General features: G+C 44.5%; 1 protein-coding gene across 2 annotated transcripts in view; it reads left to right on the top strand.

Moving 5' to 3' along the window:
* Positions 1–21,591, top strand: part of BMPR1A (bone morphogenetic protein receptor type 1A) — a 215,010-nt gene that overhangs the window by 183,623 nt on the left and 9,796 nt on the right. For both annotated transcript variants that reach the window (XM_077454608.1, XM_077454610.1), the window contains exons 10-12: positions 3,555–3,852; positions 16,864–17,039; positions 20,887–21,017. In XM_077454608.1, the coding sequence (XP_077310734.1) occupies positions 3,555–3,852; positions 16,864–17,039; positions 20,887–21,017 (605 nt within the window). The remainder of the gene's footprint in view (positions 1–3,554; positions 3,853–16,863; positions 17,040–20,886; positions 21,018–21,591) is intronic.

Here is a 21,591-nt window from a genome sequence, read left to right on the forward strand (position 1 = left end):
GTTTAGTTTTTATTCGTCATTAGGAAGTTGGCATTAACGTAGTATTAAACCCAAACCAAAAATGGATTATATTGCAGCTTACCGACCCTCAAATGTCACCTGGAGATCTGGCCTTGAACGCAACTCCTGTATTAGTGAGACACAACTCTGGAGGAATGAGCACAGGGGGGCACGGCAGACAGCAGCATTAACAGTCCGGGGCGGGGGGTGGTGGGATAGGCAGGTAGTATTAAATATATTAGCAGATTTAGATGCAATAACAAATTGAAGCCAAATTCCAGCATACACTTTATAATCGGGTACAGCAAAGTGTGTTGTGTTTTTTTTCCCTTTTGAGATAAAGGTTTGTCATGACAAACCAAAAGCTGCCCATTTTAATCACCCCTGCTAGTGTTGAGTGGTTTGTCTCATCCATGTAAACCAATACACTCTGCTGGAGAGCTTGTACTTTTGAAAAACTGCAGAATAGCTGGCTGGATCGCCAGATAAAAATAGAAGAAAGCTTAAAAAAGAAACCAATACAGCCGTCACATCTAAGAATTGTTCAGCTGCAATCTAATAAATGTTTGATTTCAGGTTTAATACTGCTTTAAAGTGTCTATCCAGCCAAAAACTAATTTTGGATAGAGTGGGGAAGGATTAGAACTCCTTTAAGGTTTTTACTGCTATCCAGGGGTCCATTAGAGAGGTTTAACTTTATATCCCGTCCTGCTGACAACTGTTTGACCAGACTGGAAGTGAGTAAAAATCAGCAACCGGGACACAAAATAAAAACTTGACAGGGTTTCTAGGCTTTCCCACTTTTTTCCCACATTTTTTCTTCTGTTTGTGTTACCATTAGAGTTCTCCTCATGTTCTGTCTCATAAAATGTCATCAGGACAGAAGGCTAGGGTAAATCCTTAACATATAGAAGCGAAAATCTAAAAAGGGTGCTAACACTATTTAAAATGAGGGGAAAAGGTCTTGGCTGAATTTAAAGTCATTTATAGTGCCTTCAAATTTCCACATTTTGTCATGTTACAACCAAAAACGTATATGTATGTTATTGGGATTTTATGTGATAGACCAACCAAAGTAACACATAATTAAGTGGGAGGAAAATGATAAATGGTTTACAACATGTTTTACAAATATCTGAAAAATGTGGCATGCACTTGTATTGAGCCCACTTTACTCTAATACCCTTAACTAAAATCTAGTGGAACCAATTGCTTTCAGAAGTCGCCTAATTAGTAAATAGTCATCTGTGTAATTTAATCTCAGTATAAATACAGCTGTTCTGTGAAGCCCTCAGACGTTTGTTGGAGAACATTAGTGGACAAACCGTATCTTAACGGCCAAGGAACACAGCAGACAGTTTAAGGATTAAGTTGTGGCGAAGTTATAAAAACATATCCCAAGCTTTGAACATCTCACGGATTGTTGTTCAATCCATCAAGGACTAATTTTAGTCTTTTTAATCCCATTATGTTACTAAACGTCTTAGACCTGGTTCACATCTATATGTTTTTTTGGTGCTTTTTGTAGAAACATACTACAGTTCATTTACCTGGTTTCCTATGGGACACGTTCATATCTGTGCTTTTTTCAGCCGCTGCATATTTGGAAAGGGTCAGGGACTTTTAACGCAAAACAGTGTTTTTTTTTCAATATACTTCAATGGAGAAGCTGCAGAAAAGAATGTAATGTGTTTTTGCAGCAATTTGTGTTTTTTAATCTGCCCAAAAAAATGCAAATTGCAGTAAAATCACATGCGCAAAAAGCACTGTAGAAACAGATCAAAAGCAAAAACTGCATAGGTGCGTACTGAGCCTTTTGCTGGCCTTACGGATCAATTTTCAGGTGAGAATATTCAGATGAAAAGTCTTTGTACATTCGCTGAATGAAATAATTTTGTTTGAAATTTTCCCTTCATTTCTGAACAAAAACCACATACACTGTCTGCAAATTCCTTTGACAAAGAAGTTTTCTATTTCCAAATTTTCCTGTCACTGTGGTTGAAAATGAACGTCAATTTGACCCACTTTTTTTGTTTTGTTTTAAGGTTATTAAGCGATTAATCGGCCAGCTAATCGATTATGAAAATAATCGTTAGTTGTGGAAAACTAACATTACACATCACCCTACACACATCATCCCCACCGTGAAACATGGTGGTGGCAACATCATGCTTTTCTTCAGCAGGGACAGGGAAGCTGGTCAGAATTGATGGGAAGATGGATGGAGCCAAATACAGGGAAATCTTAGAGGAAAACCTTTTACAGTCTGCAAAAGACTTGAAACAGGGTGGAGGTTCACCTTTCAGCAGGTCTACGACCCTGACCATACAGCCAGAGCTACAATGGAATGGTTTAGATCAAAGAATATTCATGTGTTAGAATGAATAAATAAACATCATAAACTTCAAATACACATAAAAATATAAAGTGCAACAGTAGTTGAAATAACCCAACGGAAAAATCACAAAAGAAAAAATATTCAGGAAAAGAAATGTGATTTGCAAATACATTTAAAAAAAAAAAAAGAACCACAAGGTGGCACTAAAGTGCATCGTGCTCAATACACCACAGTGTCTGTATAGTATTCAATCTGTAGTGCAAACAATGTGACTGTCTGCGATTTTGAAAGACAGTTCATATAGATAAAATATCTCCACACTGAGCCACCTTTGTACATATAGAAGAATCTTGATGTGCCCTCACCTTATAGGCTGGATATATGTGCCTTTTAGTAATAAGAATTCCTTTGGTTAGCTCCTTCTAATATTTCTCCTCCTTATGGATCTTCCTTATATTCAGGCAACCTTTCACAATATGATATACACCTTCCTTATAGTTACCCTTGGCTTCCACTCTCCTCTCCCACATGCAAAGCAATAAACTTGAAATAGTGCTTTATTGTTTTATGGGTAGTTTATTCATAAAAACATATATAATTTGCACTCACATTTTACAAACAAAACCAAGCCTTAAAAATGCATTGCCCTTGTGTGCTGGGGAGATGGTGTCACCTTAGAACCGGCTCTGCAGCTCCGGTTTGCAGTGCTCCCTCCATCCACTGCACTAAATCGCCTTTTCTCTGTTGTAGCTTCCTGTTTCCTCGCACATCCAGCCCTTCAAGCCCCTCCTAGTTTCTTCACACCTCGTGACTTTATTGGGGGGGGGGGGGGGGATAGATGTATAATGCTGGTAGACATCCCCAAAAAGACTTGCTGTAATTACAGTGAAAGGTGGTTCTACAAAGTATTGCCTCAGGGGGGCTGAATACAAATGCACACCACACTCTTCACATATTTATTTATAGAAAAAATGTGACAACCATTTATCATATTCTTTCCACTTCATAATTATGTGCTACTTTGCGTTGGTCTATCACATAAAATCCCAATAAAATCCATTTATGTTTTTGGTTGTAACATGACAAATGTGGAAAATTTCTAGGAGTATGAATACTATTTCAAGGCACTGTATTAGTACTATGCAGTGCCTCCTGTAAACAAGTAATTTTCTAACCGTCTTGTCTGCCATTAGTAAACTGTTCTCTGTCCCAACAGGTTTTATAGCAGCTGATATTAAAGGGACAGGCTCCTGGACACAAATGTATCTGATAACAGAATATCATGAGAATGGATCTTTGTATGATTTTCTCAAGTGTGCTACTCTGGATACAAGATCTCTCCTCAAGCTGGCTTACTCTGCTGCCTGCGGCTTGTGTCACCTACACACAGAGATATATGGTACTCAGGGAAAACCAGCAATCGCACACAGAGACCTGAAAAGCAAAAACATCCTTATCAAGGAAAACTGGACATGCTGCATTGCTGACCTGGGACTGGCAGTCAAATTTAACAGGTAATGGGCTGATAAATAAAACTAGTTACAGTGCAAACGGTACTGGGTAAAGAATGGTACACAGGGGCCAGATGTCAGTCCGCATGTACTGCAGTCGGTCTGACAGAAGCTGGCCTCTCAGCCAGCTTCTGTCAAAGGGGCATGACTAAAAGGGCTGCTGATTGGCTCCTGATCAGCACTGACCAGGGTGTTCTGGTGGAGAGCCACCCCCTTGTGAGAAAAATGGGACACAGAGCCATAATAGTTGCTATGTGAGTTATAGGCCACCTTCAGGTGATGGACACTGGGATATGCCCTAAGATATAAAAGTGCACTCCCTATATAACCCCTCCCACTACTGGGAGTATCTCAGTATTGTAGCAAAGCAGTACACGTGTATACTAAAGAAGGGAGGGACCTCTGTGTCCTGTGATGTACTTCAAAGAAAAGGATTTTTATAGGTAAGCGGTTTTAAAAATCCTATTTTCTTATCGTACATCACGGAACACAAAGCCATAGTAGTTACTATGTGGGATGTCCCATAGCAATGCCAACTGAAGGGAGGGAGACACAACAAAAAGTAGGGCAATAAGAGACTAGAGGATTAATTCTGCAGCCTGCAGTACCCTGTGCCCAAAGGTGATATCCTCATGACCTTTTGCATCTATATGATAGAATCTGGTAAATGTATAGACTGAAGACCAAGTTGCGGCCTTACAGATTTGAGCCATGGAGGCTTGGTGATGCACTGCCCAAAAAGCACTAACAGCCCTAGAGGAGTGTGTTTTGATTTGAGAGGGTGGAATCCACCTCTTTAACCAAGAGCTTGAACGATTACTTGTTGAATCTATTTAGAATAGTAGATTTCAATGCTGCCTGTCCTCATTTAGGACTTTCAGGCAACACAAATAAAAACCTCAGATTTTCGAATCTGAGTAATCGCCTTTTAACTAGATGCTGACCGCCGGCTGTCAAATGACAGCCAGGCGGCTCACCTATTGTGGCGGGAGGCCTCCCGTTTAAACAGGGAATGCGCGCGATCGTGCGCGCGCGCATCACTGTTTCTTCGGTGGCGGCGTGTCACGGAGACACCGCTCGCCACCGAAGGGGGTGAACAGCCATTGCTTATGGCTGTTTACCACGTGATCAGCCATGATGAAGTCACGGCCGATCACAGATGGTCACACCCCGACTGTGCACGGCGCATGCGCGCGATCGTGAGTGCGCTGCGCGTGCACATTGGGGCGTCGTGTTCCCTGGGAACACTGCTCGTCACCGACGCTGGTAAACAGCCATTGGCCGGCTGTTTATCCACGTGATCGGCTGTGATCCTTTCACAGCCGATCACTAAAATGTAAACAAACCACGGTAACGAGATGTTACCGGGTTCTCCTCCTCACACACCGATCGTGTGTGAGGAGGAGATTGCGGTAACATCTCGTTAGCGCCTACAGTGTACACCAATCATACTGATTGCCGCCCCCCCCCCCCCCCCCCAATAAAGAGGATCTGTCACCACCCCTCATAGTACCTGTCAATCACAGTCCATCAGAGTACCTGTCCCCGGCCCATCAGGGTACCCGGGTACCTATTTGCAGCCCATGTCTCAAAGAATATACGTTGGGGTGTTTGCTTTCCAAAATGGGGTCATTTTGTGGGTAATTCACTGTCCTGGTGGTCCAGGACCTTCAAGAGTGTGACGTGTAGGAATGAAATGAGATGTGTCATTTATGCTCCTAGAACGCCTGAACGTACTACTTCAATGTTCGGCCTCTCTATGTGGCCAGGCTGTGTAAAAGAGTTCTACACATGTGGTATTGCCATACTCGGGAGGAGTAGCAGAATGTATTTTGGGGTGTAATTTTTGCTATATGCATGCTATGTGTTAAAAATATCTTATAAATTGACAATTTTGTGTAAAAAAAAAAAAAAAAAAAAAAAAAAAAAAAAAATGCGTTTTAATTTTTTTCCACATATTCCAAAAACTTCTGGAAAAAAATTAACCATTTAAAAGACTCATTATGCCTCACAGAATATACGTTGGGGTGTTTGCTTTCCAAAATGGGGTAATTTTATGGGAAATTCCATTGTCCTGGTACTCCAGGGCCTTCAAAAGTGTAATAGAGAAATGAGATGCGTCATTTTTGCTCGTAGAACGTCTGAAGGTACTACATCAATATTGGTGCTCTGTATGTGGCCAGGCTGCGTAAAAGTCTCACACATGTGGTATCGCCGTACTCGGGAAGAGTAGAAGAATGTATTTTGGGGTGTAATTTGTTGTATGCATATGCTGTGTGTGAGAAATAACCTGATAATATGATAATTTTGTAAAAAAAGAATAATAATAAAAAAAAAATCTTCATTTTGCAAAGAATTGTGGGAAAAAATGACAACTTAAAAAAAACTCACCATGCTACTTAATACCTTGGAATGTCTACTTTGTAAAAAGGTCATTTGTGGGGCATTTCAGTGATTGGTACCATAGTTCATAGACTCTATAACTTTCATAAAGACCAAATAATATATACTAATGTGGGTTATTTTTACCAAAGATATGTAGCAGTATAAATTTTGGCACAAAAAATAAAAAACCACTAGTGATTAAATACCACTAAAAGAAAGCTCTATTTGTGTGGAAAAAAGGACGCAAGTTTCTTATGGATACAGTTTTGGATGACTGAGTAATTGTCATTCAAACTGTGAGAGCGCTGAAAGCTGAAAATTGGTCTGGTCAGGAAGGGGGTGTAACTGCACTGTATTGAGGTGGTTAAGTAGACATAGACTGCTTTCACCACATCAAAAAAAACTAGTGATTTTTCCTCCCAATAACAGGGTTCTGGAAAAAGGATAGTAGAACAATATCCTGGTTTAGATAAAAACCTGATACTAAAAAGGTTAGGATGAGGACGCAAATTTACAAGAAAGAGCAGCCATTTCTGATACCCTTCTTGCAGCAGATATGGCTACCAGAAAGTTTCCTTGTCAAAAAAAGGACTAAGGGAATATGTTGCATCGGCCCAAAAAAGTCTGTTATATAATGCCGACAAAACTAATTTCAAGTCCCAAGGGTTCAGGGGTTACTTAACAGGAGATTAAGCAAAGTTAACTCCTGAATAAAGTTATGGACCAAAGAATGCGAAGCAAGTGGTCATTGAAATTATACTGATAAGGCCGAGATCTGTCCTTTAAAAAGCACTCAAGGCCAGCTCTATTTCTCACCCCATGTGCAGAAAAAAAATCAAGGACTCTACCTAGACTTATTTCCTGGGGTGCAGCTCCTGGTTTCACACCAGGACATATGTTTTCCAGACTCTGTAATGTATAACCATGGAGGCTGGCTCTGCATAAACTAAGGTAGAAAACTACTGAACCTGACAGCCCACGTTTCTTCAGAGTGTGGGCCTCAATAGCCAAACCGTTACATTTATTGTTTGCAAAGTAGGATGGAACTTCTGACCCTGGGAGAGGAGGTCTGGCCGTGAAGGTAGGGTCTATGGGTTCCCTACTGCCATCTCTACAATCTCTGCATACTGAGATTTCCTGGACCCCACTGGGGCTACAAGAATCAACTTCCCTCCCTGCTTGATCCTGTGAAGAAGTTGTGGATGCAGGCTGAATAGGAGGGAATGCACAAATCAGTGAGAGCTGATTCCATGGGAATAGCAAAGCATCCGTTCCGCATGCTAGTGGTTCCTTTGTTCTTGACACAAAGTTGTCAATCTTATTTGTTGATCCTGGATGCAAACATATCCATGTCTGGGATTCCCCATCCTTGACATATTGGCAGGAAGATATAGGGGTTAAGGATCATTCTCCCAGGAAAAACTGCTGGCGACTCAAGTAGTCCACCTGCCAATTTTATATTGCTAGAATGAAAACTGCCAATAGGCAAAGTATATTGTCTTCTTCCCAAGATAGGATAAGCTTCACCTTTTTCTGGGCCGCACTTCTTGTGCCCCCTTGGTGATTAATATAGGCCATTGCTGTGGCATAAACGGACTCCTAGCAGGGCAATACCTTAAACTGTACGTTCAGGCCTCAGAACCAAGTGTTCTGCCTGAATTTTTAAAATGTTAAGGGCAAGACCATTTCTGGCCACTTCTCCTGGACAGCTGCCTCTTTCAGGTCTGTCCCTCAACCTAAACAAAAAAGGTTAACATATGTTGATGCTATTTCCCAGATAACTGAAAGAGAAGGATTTTCCCCTTCGCAGATTTTTGCATGTTGACTATAAACTGAGGCTCCTGCGCACTCGGCCTACAGCACCTGGTATTTCCAGGTGGTCTTTCATCCGGGTACTAACCAGGCCAGACTCTGCTTAAGATCGGATGAAATTGAGCACTATCAGGTTGATGTGGCAGTAGGCTTTGGAGTCTGGGAATATAGAGCTTGAATTCTCTGTTTCAGACCAATAGGATACTGCTTTGCAGCAGTCTAGAATGAGACTGAGCATAAAGAATCGCCTTGAATGAAGCCACCATCTTTCCCAACAACCTCATGCGAAGTTGAATAGCAGAAAAAAAAAAAGTCTTGCTTCGACTACCTAGATCAGACCTTTATGGTGCTGATCTTGGCCTGTGGTACGAATACCCTTTTCTGGGTATACCTATGATCAGACCCAAGTATTTTCTTCATGTTTTAAAAATTCCTCCAAGGTTGAGCATCTGACCTAGATATTCCAGGTAGTCGAATGTGGTGACCATACTTTTGGTCTAAGCGGGCTACCAACTGGTGTAACAAGAACAAATTGACTAGGTAAACCATAATCGTTATACATTGGGCCCTCAATCTGGCTAGAAAAGGAGCCAGAACCTTGTATTCAAAGTGTAGCAGATAGTCTGAAAGCAGAGCTACACACTGGAAAAAGATTTCTTATATTCACCGACCGACACAGCTCCTCTCTGTAACTAAATGGGTTGTATAGCCTGCCATTAGGAGAAACTAGGCAAAATTGTTACGCAATACACAGAACTTTAATCCTGCCCCAGGCAGGGGGGCCCCGTGCTATCAACCCTTCCCACTGCTCCTAGCAGCTTCAGTTTTTATTTTGCCTAGCAAGGAGAATGACCTAGGAAACCCCGCGGGCCTCTTGGTCCATATTTTTGCTGCAGGTTTGCTGCTTTTTGCGCAAGATGAAAGATACTGTGATCTAATATCAACTGCCGGCTTGGTGACAGGCTGGTTAATGATATCCTTGTAGTCTCCCCAGTCTGGCCATCGAGCGTGAGCAGGTCGCAGCTAAGGCTCGGCAGGCCACGACATGCCTCAGCTCCAGAGGTGGTCGGTGAGCTTCAGTGCTCCGGGGTATACATATGACCGGACTACTGATGTTTGGATCACAGTATACCGAGGCCATCAGCCACCCTGTAACTACGCAGGAGTGGGTCTGTGATGGAATGTCTCCCAGCTCTTCAGGACTGGCAAATATGGCTGTCCCTGCTTCGGTGGGGTGAGCAGTTGGGCATTCCCTGGGGGGTCGATTCGGGGGCCACCTCACCTCCCTATTTTCTCTCCCAAGTCCCTATCACCCCTCCTTCTCCCCTCTGAGGGTGGTATCTGCATGCGCTGTGGGCGGTGTGTGTATGTGTCGCTGTTACTCACCTGTGGGAGCCTGTGTGGTTGGCGTTAGTCCTGGTCCGGGTCTGGGGGTCCCAAAACATGTTTATGGAGGTTGTTCTGACTGTTAGCAGGCAGCATGGTTTTATTTTTTGCTCTGACACCGCAAGGTGCCGTTTCGGCGGCCATCTTGGATTTGGGAAGGCTATAAATCCCCTGGTGAGCTTCAGCAGCCATTCTCTTTAGGATACCTATTGATTACATTGGCGGCCATTTTATTAAAGCCTGAGCGCTTTTTTCACCGCTGGCCTCTTGTGGCAGCATTACATGTGCTTTCTCTTGCTGCTTCCTGTATCCACTGTGTGTGTGCAGGATGCTGGATGGCTCTTTGCTGAACGCTGAAGCTGCTCTGCAGATCGTTGCACCGCTGGTGGGAGCTGCTGCTGACAGTTTTCTTCTCTCTGCAACTGGGAACCTCCTAGGGACTACAGGCACTGCTTGTGGCTTTTCACAGAACGCCCCAGGGTGGTGAGTCTAGCACTAAGTACCCCCCCCCCCCCCACACACACGGCGGTAGCAGGAGGGTGGAACCTTCACTGTCCTAAGTCCCCTTGCAGGGAGCAGACAGGCTAGGATCAGCATGGCTCGAAATCCAGGCTGTAGCAACCGGGTCACCTGCAGTTAGCGCGGTGCGCATGGACACCCGGATGGCGGTACTTGACCCCTATGTTGCTAAGACAGAGGCAGCAGGTGGCAGGAATGGTGCACGTAAGAGGCCCCTGCCACCCCCCCCCCCCCCCTCTGTACTTTGGGGAGATGTCTGATGCAGACTCAGGCCCTGCTGCGGCTGGAGACCCCTGCTCTGACCTATCAGACGTGGCTGACCAGGACCGTTCGTATAGTGAGGATGATTCCTCGTCCGGGTCCGGGCGCGACAAGGCGCCCGTTGGAGCACTTATCACAGCTGTGCGTGATACCCTGAAGATTCAGGAGCCAGCGGCTTCCTCTGCTGATGTACCAGTCTTTTTTGGGTCGAACAAGCCAGCACGTTCACCTAAGGTGTTCCCGTATTTGACTTATTTTGAAAAATTCATCTACAGGGAATGGGGTCGCCCGCAACGGACCTTTTCGGTCCCCAAAAATTTGGCTGTGCGTTGAGGAAAGCCTTCTCAAAAAGTGGTCGGCTCCTCCGGTCGTGGACCACCCAGCATCTAGGTTAAATAAAGTAATAACGACCCTGGATCAGGGGACTGCTGCATTCAAGGATCCCACGGACAGGAAGGCCGAAGCGGTGGCTCGTTCCTTGTTTACGGTTGTGAGGTCAGCCTTGCGACCTGTACTGGCATCCGCACTGGTGTCGCAGACACTGAGTGGGCAAAACTTTTGCACCACGAATTGGGAGAGCAGAATGCCTCCCCTGTCTGTGTTTAACTAGCAGACCAACTAGTGCATGGCTTTAAGTACGTTTTGTGACGCGGCCCTGGATACTCTCCCTCTGCTATCCAGGGCCTCTGTCAGCCATGGTGCTGAGGCGCCTCATTTGGCTGAAATGTTGGTCTGCTGACCAGGCATCCAAGAAAGCCCTGACGGATCTTCCCTTCCTTGGCCAACGGCTCTTTGGAGCCTCGTTGGATGACATTATTAAAAATGCCATGGGTGGTAAGAGTACACTACTCCCACAGGCCAGGAAGCCTAAGGAGCCACGCCGCAGGCAAGGGCCTTCCTTTTCCGCTCACAAGCGGCTTTTTCGTCCGCCGGGTGCTTCGGCAAAACGACCCCAGCCTGACAGGACACCCATGGACGGTCAGAAGCATCCCTGGAACCGCAAGCCTGCGAACAAGTGCTACCGCTTGACGGTTTGACCCCACCCAATGTCTCGGGTGGGGGGTCGTCTTTGGGAGTTTGCAGCCCGTTGGACCTCCCAGTTATCAGATCAATGGGTCTGCGATCTGATTTCCACAGGTTACAAGATAGTTTCTCTTGGCCACCAAACAGATTCTTTCCCTCCAGCATACCCATGTCCCTGGCTCGCTGGGAGGCCCTGTTAGGGGCGGGGAGGGGCTGAATCAGGGGGTGATTTACCAGTAACGGAATCGGAACGCTTCCAGGGGTTCTACTCTAATCTGTTTGTGGTTCCCAAGAAGGAAGGGGTACTTCCAATATTGGACCTAAAAGCCCTCAATCACTTGGTAAAAGTGCAGAGGTTCAGAATGGAATCAGTTCGCTCAGTACTCGCTACACTCCAAGGAGTCTTCCTGGCATCCTTGGACATTCAGCATCAAAAGTTTCTGCGTTTTGGCAGTTGGGAAAGCTCACTACCAGTTTGTGGCTCTTCCTTTTGGCCTGGCGTCAGCCCCCCGAGTCTTTACCAAAGTACTGGCTCCAGTGTTGGCGTTGTTGAGACAACGCGGGATCACGATCGTGGGTTACCTGGACGATCTCCTCCTGAGAGCTTCTTCCGCCTCAGAATTAGAGGATGTAGCAATCACCTTGCAGTCCCTGCAAGCATTTGGGTGGCTGTTGAACCTAAAGAAGTCGGTGGTGGTGCCGACTCAGTGTCTGGAGTACCTGGGGTTACTATTGGACTCCAGGGAAGCGAGGGTTTTTCTCCTCTCAGACAAATTGCTGACTCAGATCTGCGGTCAAGCTGCTGATGAACCGCAAGTGGTCATCACTCCACTTTTGCATACGGGTGCTGGGGCTTATGGTAGCCTCCTTCGAGGCAGTACCTTATGCCCAGTTCCACACCAGAGTCCTGCAGAAGGAGATCTTGACGAATTGGGACAAATCTCAGTGGTCACGGGATCGGCAGATCCAGGTGAGCCAGCCAGTCAGGGACTCCCTGATCTGGTGGTTGAGGTCCCCGGTGATTCAGTCCGGAAAATCGTTCCTTCCTCTGAAATGGACGGTGGTCACTATGGACGCCAGTCTGTCCGGCTGGGGTGGAGTGATGGGGATTCAGTCGGCTCAGGGCCTCTGGTCGACGGAAGAATCCAAGTTGCTGATCAATCTGCTCGAATTAAGAGCAATCGTACTTCGGTGGGCAGAGCGACACGTTCCGGCCCTGTCGGCCATTTGCATCCCGGGGGTGGAAAATTGGCAGGCAGACTATCTGAGACAAGAGATCCGTGGGCAGATGCGCTGGTGGCTCCGTGGGATCAGTACCAGCTGATCTACGCCTTTCCTCCGCTGAAACTGTTGCCACATTTGCTTTGCAGAGTGGAAGCTGAGGGGATTCCAGTACTCCTGATTGCCCCAGATTGGTCTCAGCGGGCCTGGTACGCAGACCTGGTGCGCCTGGTGGCAGACGCTCCCTGGCGACTGCTGTTGAGAGAGGACCTCCTATCTCAAGGTCCAATCCTTCACCCTGCTTTACCATCACTGGCTTTAACGGCCTGGTTATTGAAAGCCAGGTATTGAGGAACCGGGGTCTGTTGGACTCGGTGATTCCAACTATGTTGAGGCTCGGAAATCTTCTTCCAGGCAGATATACCATTGTACTTGGAAGGCCTAAATCTCCATGTGTGAGGAGAAAGGGTGGCATCCGCGCTCTTTTTCTATATCCAGGATCCTGCTGTTTCTTCAGCAAGGTGTAGACCACCATCAAGGGGCAGATTTCAGCTCTGGCTGTCTTTTTTTTCAAAGACCCTTGATGTCTCACTCATTAGTGAGTACCTTTGTGCAGGGGGTGCATCATGTAGTCCCTCTGCATCCTCCGTTACCTCCGTGGGATTTGAACCTGGTGTTGGCGCTTCAGAAGCCGCCGTTTGAGAATATCAGGGAGCTCCCTCTGCTGACCCTTTCACAGAAGGTGGTCTTTCTTGTGGCCATCACATCAGCCAGGAGGTTTTCGGAACTGGCGGCCTTGTCCTGCAAGTCGCCTTATCTGGTCATCCACAGGGATAAGGTGGTGCGTTTGCAACCGTCCTTTCTACCTAAGGTGGTCTCGGCCTTTCATATCAATGAGGACATTGTATTGCCATCATTGTCTCCTAAGCTCAAGCACCCCAAGGAGATGGCCCTTCACGCTCTGAAGGTGTACTTGTCTGCAACAGCTTCCTTTCGGATGTCAGACTCGCTTTTTGTTTTGGTGGCTGGTCCTTAGAAGGGCATGGCGGACTCATCGGCCACCATTTCCAGGTGGATCAGACAGATTGTAGTCCAAGCCTATGCCTTAAAGGGGCAGGTGCCTCCCTTTCCAGTCACGGCCCACTCTACAAGACTAAACTTCTTGGGCCTTCCGACACCAAGCGTCTGCCGCTCAGGTGTGTAAGGCAGTGACCTGGTCGTCTGTCCATACGTTTACCAAGTTCTACAAGGTAGACGTCAGTGCATCGGCTGATGCCTGTTTTGGCCGCAAAGTTTTGCAGGCGGCCGTGTAGTTGCAATTGAATTTTTTCCTGGTTTTTCGATTAAAAACGCAGTACTGTTTTGGTTAATGCACTATTGCATTACTTCCGCAATGTTGCGGTCTTGGGGATCACTCCTGATGAGGATACCCAGTTATATAGTGCTGTTTTTCCACACACTGCTGTTTTTTTGTCCGTTTAGTTTCACTAGTTCCCACTTGCCATGGTGGATGAAGGTTTTTATGCTGTTTTTCTTGTTTGGCACTGTTTGGGGATATCCCATTTAGTTAGAGAGGAGCTGTCTGTCAGTGAATATAAGAGAAAATAGGATTTTTTTGTACTCACCGTAAAATCCTTTTCTCTGTAATTCACCGACACAGCACCCACCCCTCCTTTTTTCTATGTTATACTGCTTGTTGACGTACTGAAGCTGCTAGGTGCAGTGGGAAGGGTTGATAGCAAGGGGCCCGATTAAAGTTCTGTGTATTTTGTAACAATTTTGCCTAGTTTCTCCTAATGGCAGGCTATGCAACCCATTTAGTTACAGAGAAAAGGATTTCACGGTGAGTACAAAAATCCTATTTTTCCACTTTGAAAGAAAATATTACTAGTAAGTGAGGAAATGGGCATATGTAGATATGCATCTTTATGCAAAAAGGAGAGCTTATATTAAGCAATTCTAAAATGTCCATTGGGTTTAACCAAATCCCAATCTCTGCTCTTACATGGGTCCACCATGCACACTTTTTTCCAAAAATGGTCCAATGCTAGAGAAATTTTTTATTTTTCTCTGGATCCTTAGGAACGTTTGATCTGAGAAAACGAGGAGACTGAACTTTTGGAACTCCACTTTGTACGTTGGAGTTGAGGAAGCCCCCCTTTTGTCTTGACATTCCTTCTGCCAGATCCCTGAGAACTGTAGAAGAATTCTCCCTATTGAGAAAGTGGGGGCACCTCCTCATAAGGAGGATACAGTTTATTGTAGGTTTTCTCCCTCAAGACCGCTTTTGTTTTTGGTGTTAACCCTGAAGATTACCCTTTGAACCTGACAGAGGCCGTTGTGTCTGCCTGGAGGCTGATGTCCTTGGCACAGAAGAAGGAACTTTGAAATAAACACAATTAGTCCTTCATTTAAAAGGCAAAAGGGTCATCTTTATTTTGCTAGCAATTCTTTGGATATATCCAAAATATCCCCAGATAGCGGTCTTTCCACAAGGGAAGACTAGCCATGAGCTTTTTGCATTGGGCTTAGTGAAAGAGTAATCTCTCGTAGCAACTATTGCAAACATAAAGCTGCTTCTTGGACCTGCTGAGCAGGATAACCTTAAACGCCTGTTAAAACTGGTTTCTCAATGATTTAACCGATTACTGTCAACGCAGGCTGAGACACTCACCCTGCCAGAGAAAAAAAAATTTTTTAGCATGGAATAATGCTCATCTGGGTGGTCCTCCAGATACAAAAAAAAAAAAAAATTTGGACAGGAAATGGCATGCACAGCTTTAGCAAACCTAACACTCAGTTAACGGTACATAAATGTGGAGCAGATCATTCAGCAAGAAATTGTACTTGCAATTAACACCTCAGAAGAGGAGTCATTGGCCTCACCATGGTCCCCTGAGGGAATTGTCTTCTCCTGCCGCTAGTTCCTCAGTCTGAGGGTCTTACGAAAATGGAAGAGAACCTGTTGCATCTTGACCACACTGGGATGCGATTAACCACTCTGGGATGCGTTTAAAGTCGATAAACTTCTTTTAAAAACCTACCATAGCTGAGGAAAGAGTAAGAGTTGAAAACAGTTGCAAACATTTCATGGCCCTGATGCTCACTCTGACTAGCCACCCCTCTAAGGGGAGGATGCCATTTGAAGAGTAGGCTTTCCAGAGCTTGGGGGAGACCCTTTAGCTCCTTTTTTGGGAGTGTTCCAACCCCCCTTCTAAATATAGCCCGATGCACAAAGCAGAGTTACTACCAGAAGAAATCGCATCTACTGCTTGAGCAATAGCTCTTGGTGGGCAGGAAACCCCCCAGACTTACAGGAGGTCTGCTGGCTGGAGGAAAGGAAAACTGCTTGTTCCAGAGTCCAGACACAACGTGAGCTGTCGGAACTTAAAGGAGAGTCATAAGAAAATTCTAAAATGTCTTGGAAAACTCTACTTACCTTTCCCGCCACTGGGTTTTCTGTGGTAAAACCAACAGACCCAATCTTCACCCTTCACGGTGGGTTCTGCTAAACCTTCAGGAGCTGGGGATCCCTGAGGAAACCCACAATCCTAGACCTGTAATGGCACAACCTCCAGTAAAACTTTATGGCCTTACTGCCAAAAGTACTGGATCCTGGGGTCCACCTCTCTAAAAAGAGAAGCGTTTACAGGCAAGACCTAGTTTCTTCGGACACGAGGCCTGGGTACCATTCAATTTGTCCTAAAAGACACTTTGAATGGATCCGGCTGCATGGCTAGCCCCAGCGGAGCTCAGCACAGCACATCTTTACTCGCGACCAACACCTTAGACGCAGTCGAAAAACCTGAAATACTCCCAGTAGTGGGAGGGGTTATATTGGGAGTGCACTTTTTATCTTGTGGGTCGTGCCAGTGTCCATATCTTGAAGGTGGCCTATAACCCACATAGTAACCTACTATGGCTCTCTGTCCCTTGATGTACAATAAGAAACAATAGAACAGCAGGTGCTGTACTAATGTCAGATAGTACAGCCGCTCCTCTGGAGCTGTCGTGTGTGTTTTTTTTTTTTTTTTTTCTTCTTCGTTCAGCCCTTCTGGGTTGAATGGCATAGACTACTAGTGTATACTAAGCTGAAGTCTAGAGAGATGAAATTTAAAACCTAATGTGATTAGGAGTGTAACAGCTTCTTATAAAGGAAAGAAATGTGGTACTGAATTCTTACACCACCCCAAGTTACTAAATGTTTTTATTGGGTATCTCAAAGCCACCATTCAAAAGTCTTTTTTTGTTTTTTCTTTCAAATTGCTGACAATGCTGACATTGGTCTTACAATGCTGACCAATGAAAATATTGCTGTGTTGTGTTCCAGGTCATTACCATTTGCTATTTCTGGTTGAAAATTTTAAGGCAAAGAATCATTGATTTATTTATTTTTTTCCTTTCAAGTGACACCCATGAAGTGGATATTCCCTTGAACACACGTGTAGGCACAAAACGCTACATGGCACCTGAAGTTCTGGATGAAAGTTTGAATAAGAACCACTTCCAAGCGTACATAATGGCGGACATATATAGCTTTAGCTTAATCATTTGGGAAATGACCCGTCGCTGCATCACTGGTGGTAAGGCAATCGCATTATATAGTACCTAATTTCAGTGCATCTAAAGTATACCTGTCATGAGCAAAGTAGACGAGTTGCCATTGCTGGTGTGCTACTGAAAATGCTAGTTGCCTGGCTGTTAAAAATCCATTATTTTGAAACACAGAATCTGAAAACACATTCTTGTCAGAAATCCTCATCTAAAACTTCCAGATCTGTGCTTCAGAAAGTATTGAAACCAAAGCATTAGCTAGAATGCCAGAGAGATGGCATTATCTTTAGAAGGTGTACTCCAAGCAGTTTATTGGTTGAAAGGTTTTGAAAATAGCCCACTTAGTGTAAGTAAACCCCCCTATCATTTTCAGTCAAGGAAGCTGCCATCTTTGCCTCTGTTTAATCTACAAATGCCATGATGCTGCACATGTGATCAGTTATGACATCAGCCATTGGATGGTTTGACAGTTTGGTTGAGAGCACAAGCAATGGGAGTTTCATTTCTGGCACGTGCCGGAAAACAAACTGTTTTATGGATGGCTTTACTTCCGCTTTAAAGGACGTCTTACATAGTTAGTCAGGTTGAAAAAAGACCAAGTCCAACCACAAAAAAAAAAAAATTTTTTATAATATCATACAATCCCATATACCCAATTCTATACCCACAGTTGATCCAGAGGAAGGCAAAAAACCCCAGCAGAGCATGATCCAATTTGCTAAAGCAGGGGAAAAAATTCCTTCCTGATCCCCCGAGAGGCAATCGGATTTTCCCCGGATCAACTTTACCTATAAATGTTAGTACCAAGTTATATTATGTACACTTAGGAAATAATCCAGGCCCTTCTTAAAGCAATCCACTGAGCTGGCCAGAACCACCTCTGGCGGGAGTCTATTCCACATTTTCACAGCTCTTACTGTGAAGAAACCTTTCCGTATTTGGAGATAAAATCTTTTTTTCCTCTAGACTTAGAGTGCCCCCTTGTCCTCTTTGTTGACTGTAAAGTGAATAACTCAACACAAAGTTTACTATATGGACCCCTTATATATTTGTACACGTTGATCATATCCCCCCTTAATCTCCTCTTATCAAGAGAGAATAAATTCAGTTCCTCTAATCTTTCCTCATAGCTGAGTTCCTCCATGCCTCTTTTCAGTTTGGTTGCCCTTCTCTGCACTTTATCCTGTTCCCCTGATATCCTTTTTGAGAACTGGTGCCCAATACTGAACTGCATATTCCAGATGAGGTCTTACTAATGATTTGAACAGGTGCAAAATGATATCTCTCTCTCTCTGGAGTCCATACCTCTCTTAATACAGGAAAGGACTTTGCTCGCTTTGGAAACCGCAGCTTGGCATTGCATGCTATTATTGAGCTTATGATATACCAAAACCCCCAGATCCTTCTCCACTATGGATTCCCCCAGTTGTACTCCCCTAGCATGTATGATGCATGCATATTCTTAGCCCCCAAGTGCATAACTTTACATTTATCGACATTAAACCTCATCTGCCACATAGTTGCCAAATTAGACAGACCCCTCTTCTGATGCACCAGAGCTTCCAACTCCCCTATTTTGCTTGGCAGACTTTTGGCATTGGTGAACAAACATTTTAATGCATTAATATATTTTGACCGGTCACATACTATCCTCTTGGGTGTTCCAAGATTACAATTAGGACTTGCTACTATGTTTACCTTGGGTTTATGTGCTTTGGTTACTCTACCACTAATGCCTCTAATATTACCCTCTGGAATATTCTCCATGCTGACTATCTTTATCTCTGGACCCTCCCCCCCATTGCCTAGTTTTAAAACCCCTCTAACTTTTTGGCCATCCTTAATCCCAGCTGATCTGCACCCTCCTCATTTAGGTGCAGTCCGTCCCTTCTATAGTACCGGTTATCGACTGAGAAATCGTCCCAGTCCTCCAGGAACCCTAACCACTCCTTACTACACCAGCACTTGAGCCACTTGTTTACTTGCCTAATCTCCCTCTTCCTTTCTGGTGTGGCTCGATGTACCGGTAGTATTCCTGAGAATACTACCTTGGAGGTCCTTTTCCTCAATTTAGCTCCCAAGTCCCTAAAATCGTTCTTTAGGATACTCCATCTGCTTCCGACTTTGTCATTGGTGCCAACGTGCACCATGACAGCTGCGTCTTCCCCAGCCCCTCCCAGTAATCTGTCCACCAGATCCGTGATGTGCCAAACCCGAGCGCCCAGCAGACAACATACAGTTCGGCACTTCAGGTTGTTGTTACAGATTGGCCTCTCTGTCCTCCTAAGAATTGAGTCCCCTACCACCAGAATCTGTCTTTCCTTTCCCTTCGCTCCCCCCCACTCTCACTGGAGGAGTTCTTCCCCTGGCAGCTAGGAGAATCCCTCAGCTCCAGCAGTGCTGGTCCCCGACTGGGATCACCAATGTCACTCAATGGAGCGTACTTATTGGGATGCTCCAGCCCTGGATCAGCCTCCCTGGCACTTGCCCCTCTACCCTTCCTGACTGTCACCCATCTACTCTCTGCTAGTGCCTGCACCTCTTTGTCTCCACCCACCTCTGTGCTTGCCCCCGCTGGCACCTGCCATGTACATTCTTGGCTCTCATTTAGGGTGGAGGGTCCTCTCAGTGCTGACAGTTGCTTCCCCAGATTCAGAACCTGGGCTTCCAGAGAAACAATGTGCTTACATTTTGCACAGCAGTATTCGCCCTCGATCAGATGATCAAGGAACGCATACATGCCGCAAGATGTACACAGTCGCCTCTCCACACCCGCCAGTCATCGTACATATTAATTTAATGAGGATTAGAGATTATACCCAGTCCAAATTACCTAACAACTAGCTTCCTGACACCAATACGCTACAAGACAGTACACAGGTACTCACAGACCAGCGTGCGCCCACAATACACAAGTACTAATGATGCACACGCACACACTACTCGGACAACACTCAGGTACTCACTACAAAGGTATTATGACCCCTGTTATAACCTCCTGTTTTCAACTCTGGTTTTTAACTCACCACTTTGACCAGTTCCACTTGGACAGTTCCCACAGACTCGAGATGAGCAGGCTCACAATGAGTTCTACAAAAGGTTATATAGACCTCAAGCACCTGTGCCCAATTAACCACTCCCCTTAATTAGTAGGCTGAAGGAAGGAAAAAAAAATATTTAAAAAGTGTCAGAAAATGGTATTAAAAAGCTACAAGGAAAAGCCCCAAAAACCTAAAACTGCAACCCAGCAGTCACCAGCAGTCAAAAAGCAATACTTATTCACACTCCACTCAAGGCTCCACTGTTCAGTTTACAACCAGCAGTTTGGTAGTCTTATAAATATTGTGGTTGCTACTTCTGGTCTTGATATAGAGCTATTGTTTTTATTATTTTTGTGCTTGGAGAACCACTGACTTGGATGATCTATGTAGCCAGTGAAGTGCTGCGACACCAAACATGCGTACTAGTTCCAGGTCACTAGGGAAGTGAAGCAAGGATAAAGATGACACACATCTTGAAAAACCGACACTGACCATTTTTGCATGTTAAATATTTCATTAATATATGCAAATGAGAATGTTCATTGAGAACCTAAATGATTAACTGCTTCAATACTGGGCACTTTTACCCCGTTCCTGCCCCGGCCAATTTTCAGCTTTCAGCGCTGTCGCCCTAGTGCTGACTTTTATTATATGCTTAATAGTTGCACTTTACATCAATCTACGTTCAGTAGTTAGTACATTTTGAAAAACAGACTTTTCACATTAGATAACGAGCACTTTTCACACACTCCTCTTGATAACACTGCAAGCATCATTTAAACCAGTGCAATTCATATATTTTAATGATGATCTTTCTTTGTGGAACTTTTATTAGGTATTGTTGAAGAGTATCAGTTGCCATATTATGATATGGTGCCAAGCGATCCATCCTTTGAAGACATGCGAGAAGTTGTGTGCATAAAGTGTTTACGTCCCACAGTTTCCAATAGGTGGAACAGTGATGAGGTAGGTGGTTGTGTGTTCATTTATTTGTTATAAATATTAGGTAATAAAAATTCATGGGACTTGCATTTCAATTGTTAAATTGATGAACTAAAAATGACCTGTCCGTATTTGGACCATAATTTACTCTGTACACACAAGCACATATACATGTCAATGGGGGACAACTGGAATCTCATAAGTCACATCTATATCTGAATTATGAGTTTGGAGCATAAATGTAAGATGGAGCTGTGATCTCAATACTCACATATAGCACTCTTCTAAAATATGAAATGTGTTGTGTATTAATCATACAGGCTGAAATCACATAGAGTTGACATTGGAAATGGACACTTCATGTGATTTCAAGTTGAATAATTAATGCACATTACATTTTATCAGAGTGTTATATGTGAGTATTGAGATCACAGCACTACCTCATATCTATGGTCTGAACTTGTAATTCAGATATAGATGTGACTTATGAGATTGCTGATCATTGTTAGGGGAGCAGCAGTAAGATATATTTTTTCTTTTGACATTTGTCAAGGTTACATATTCTTTGGGGGATAGTTTTAATTTGTATGTATTTCAT

This window comes from Lithobates pipiens, unplaced genomic scaffold (genome assembly GCF_037356315.1).
Source record: "Lithobates pipiens isolate NorthernLeopardFrog02 unplaced genomic scaffold, aLitPip1_a1.2 Scaffold_25, whole genome shotgun sequence".
In the NCBI taxonomy this organism is placed as follows: domain Eukaryota; kingdom Metazoa; phylum Chordata; class Amphibia; order Anura; family Ranidae; genus Lithobates; species Lithobates pipiens.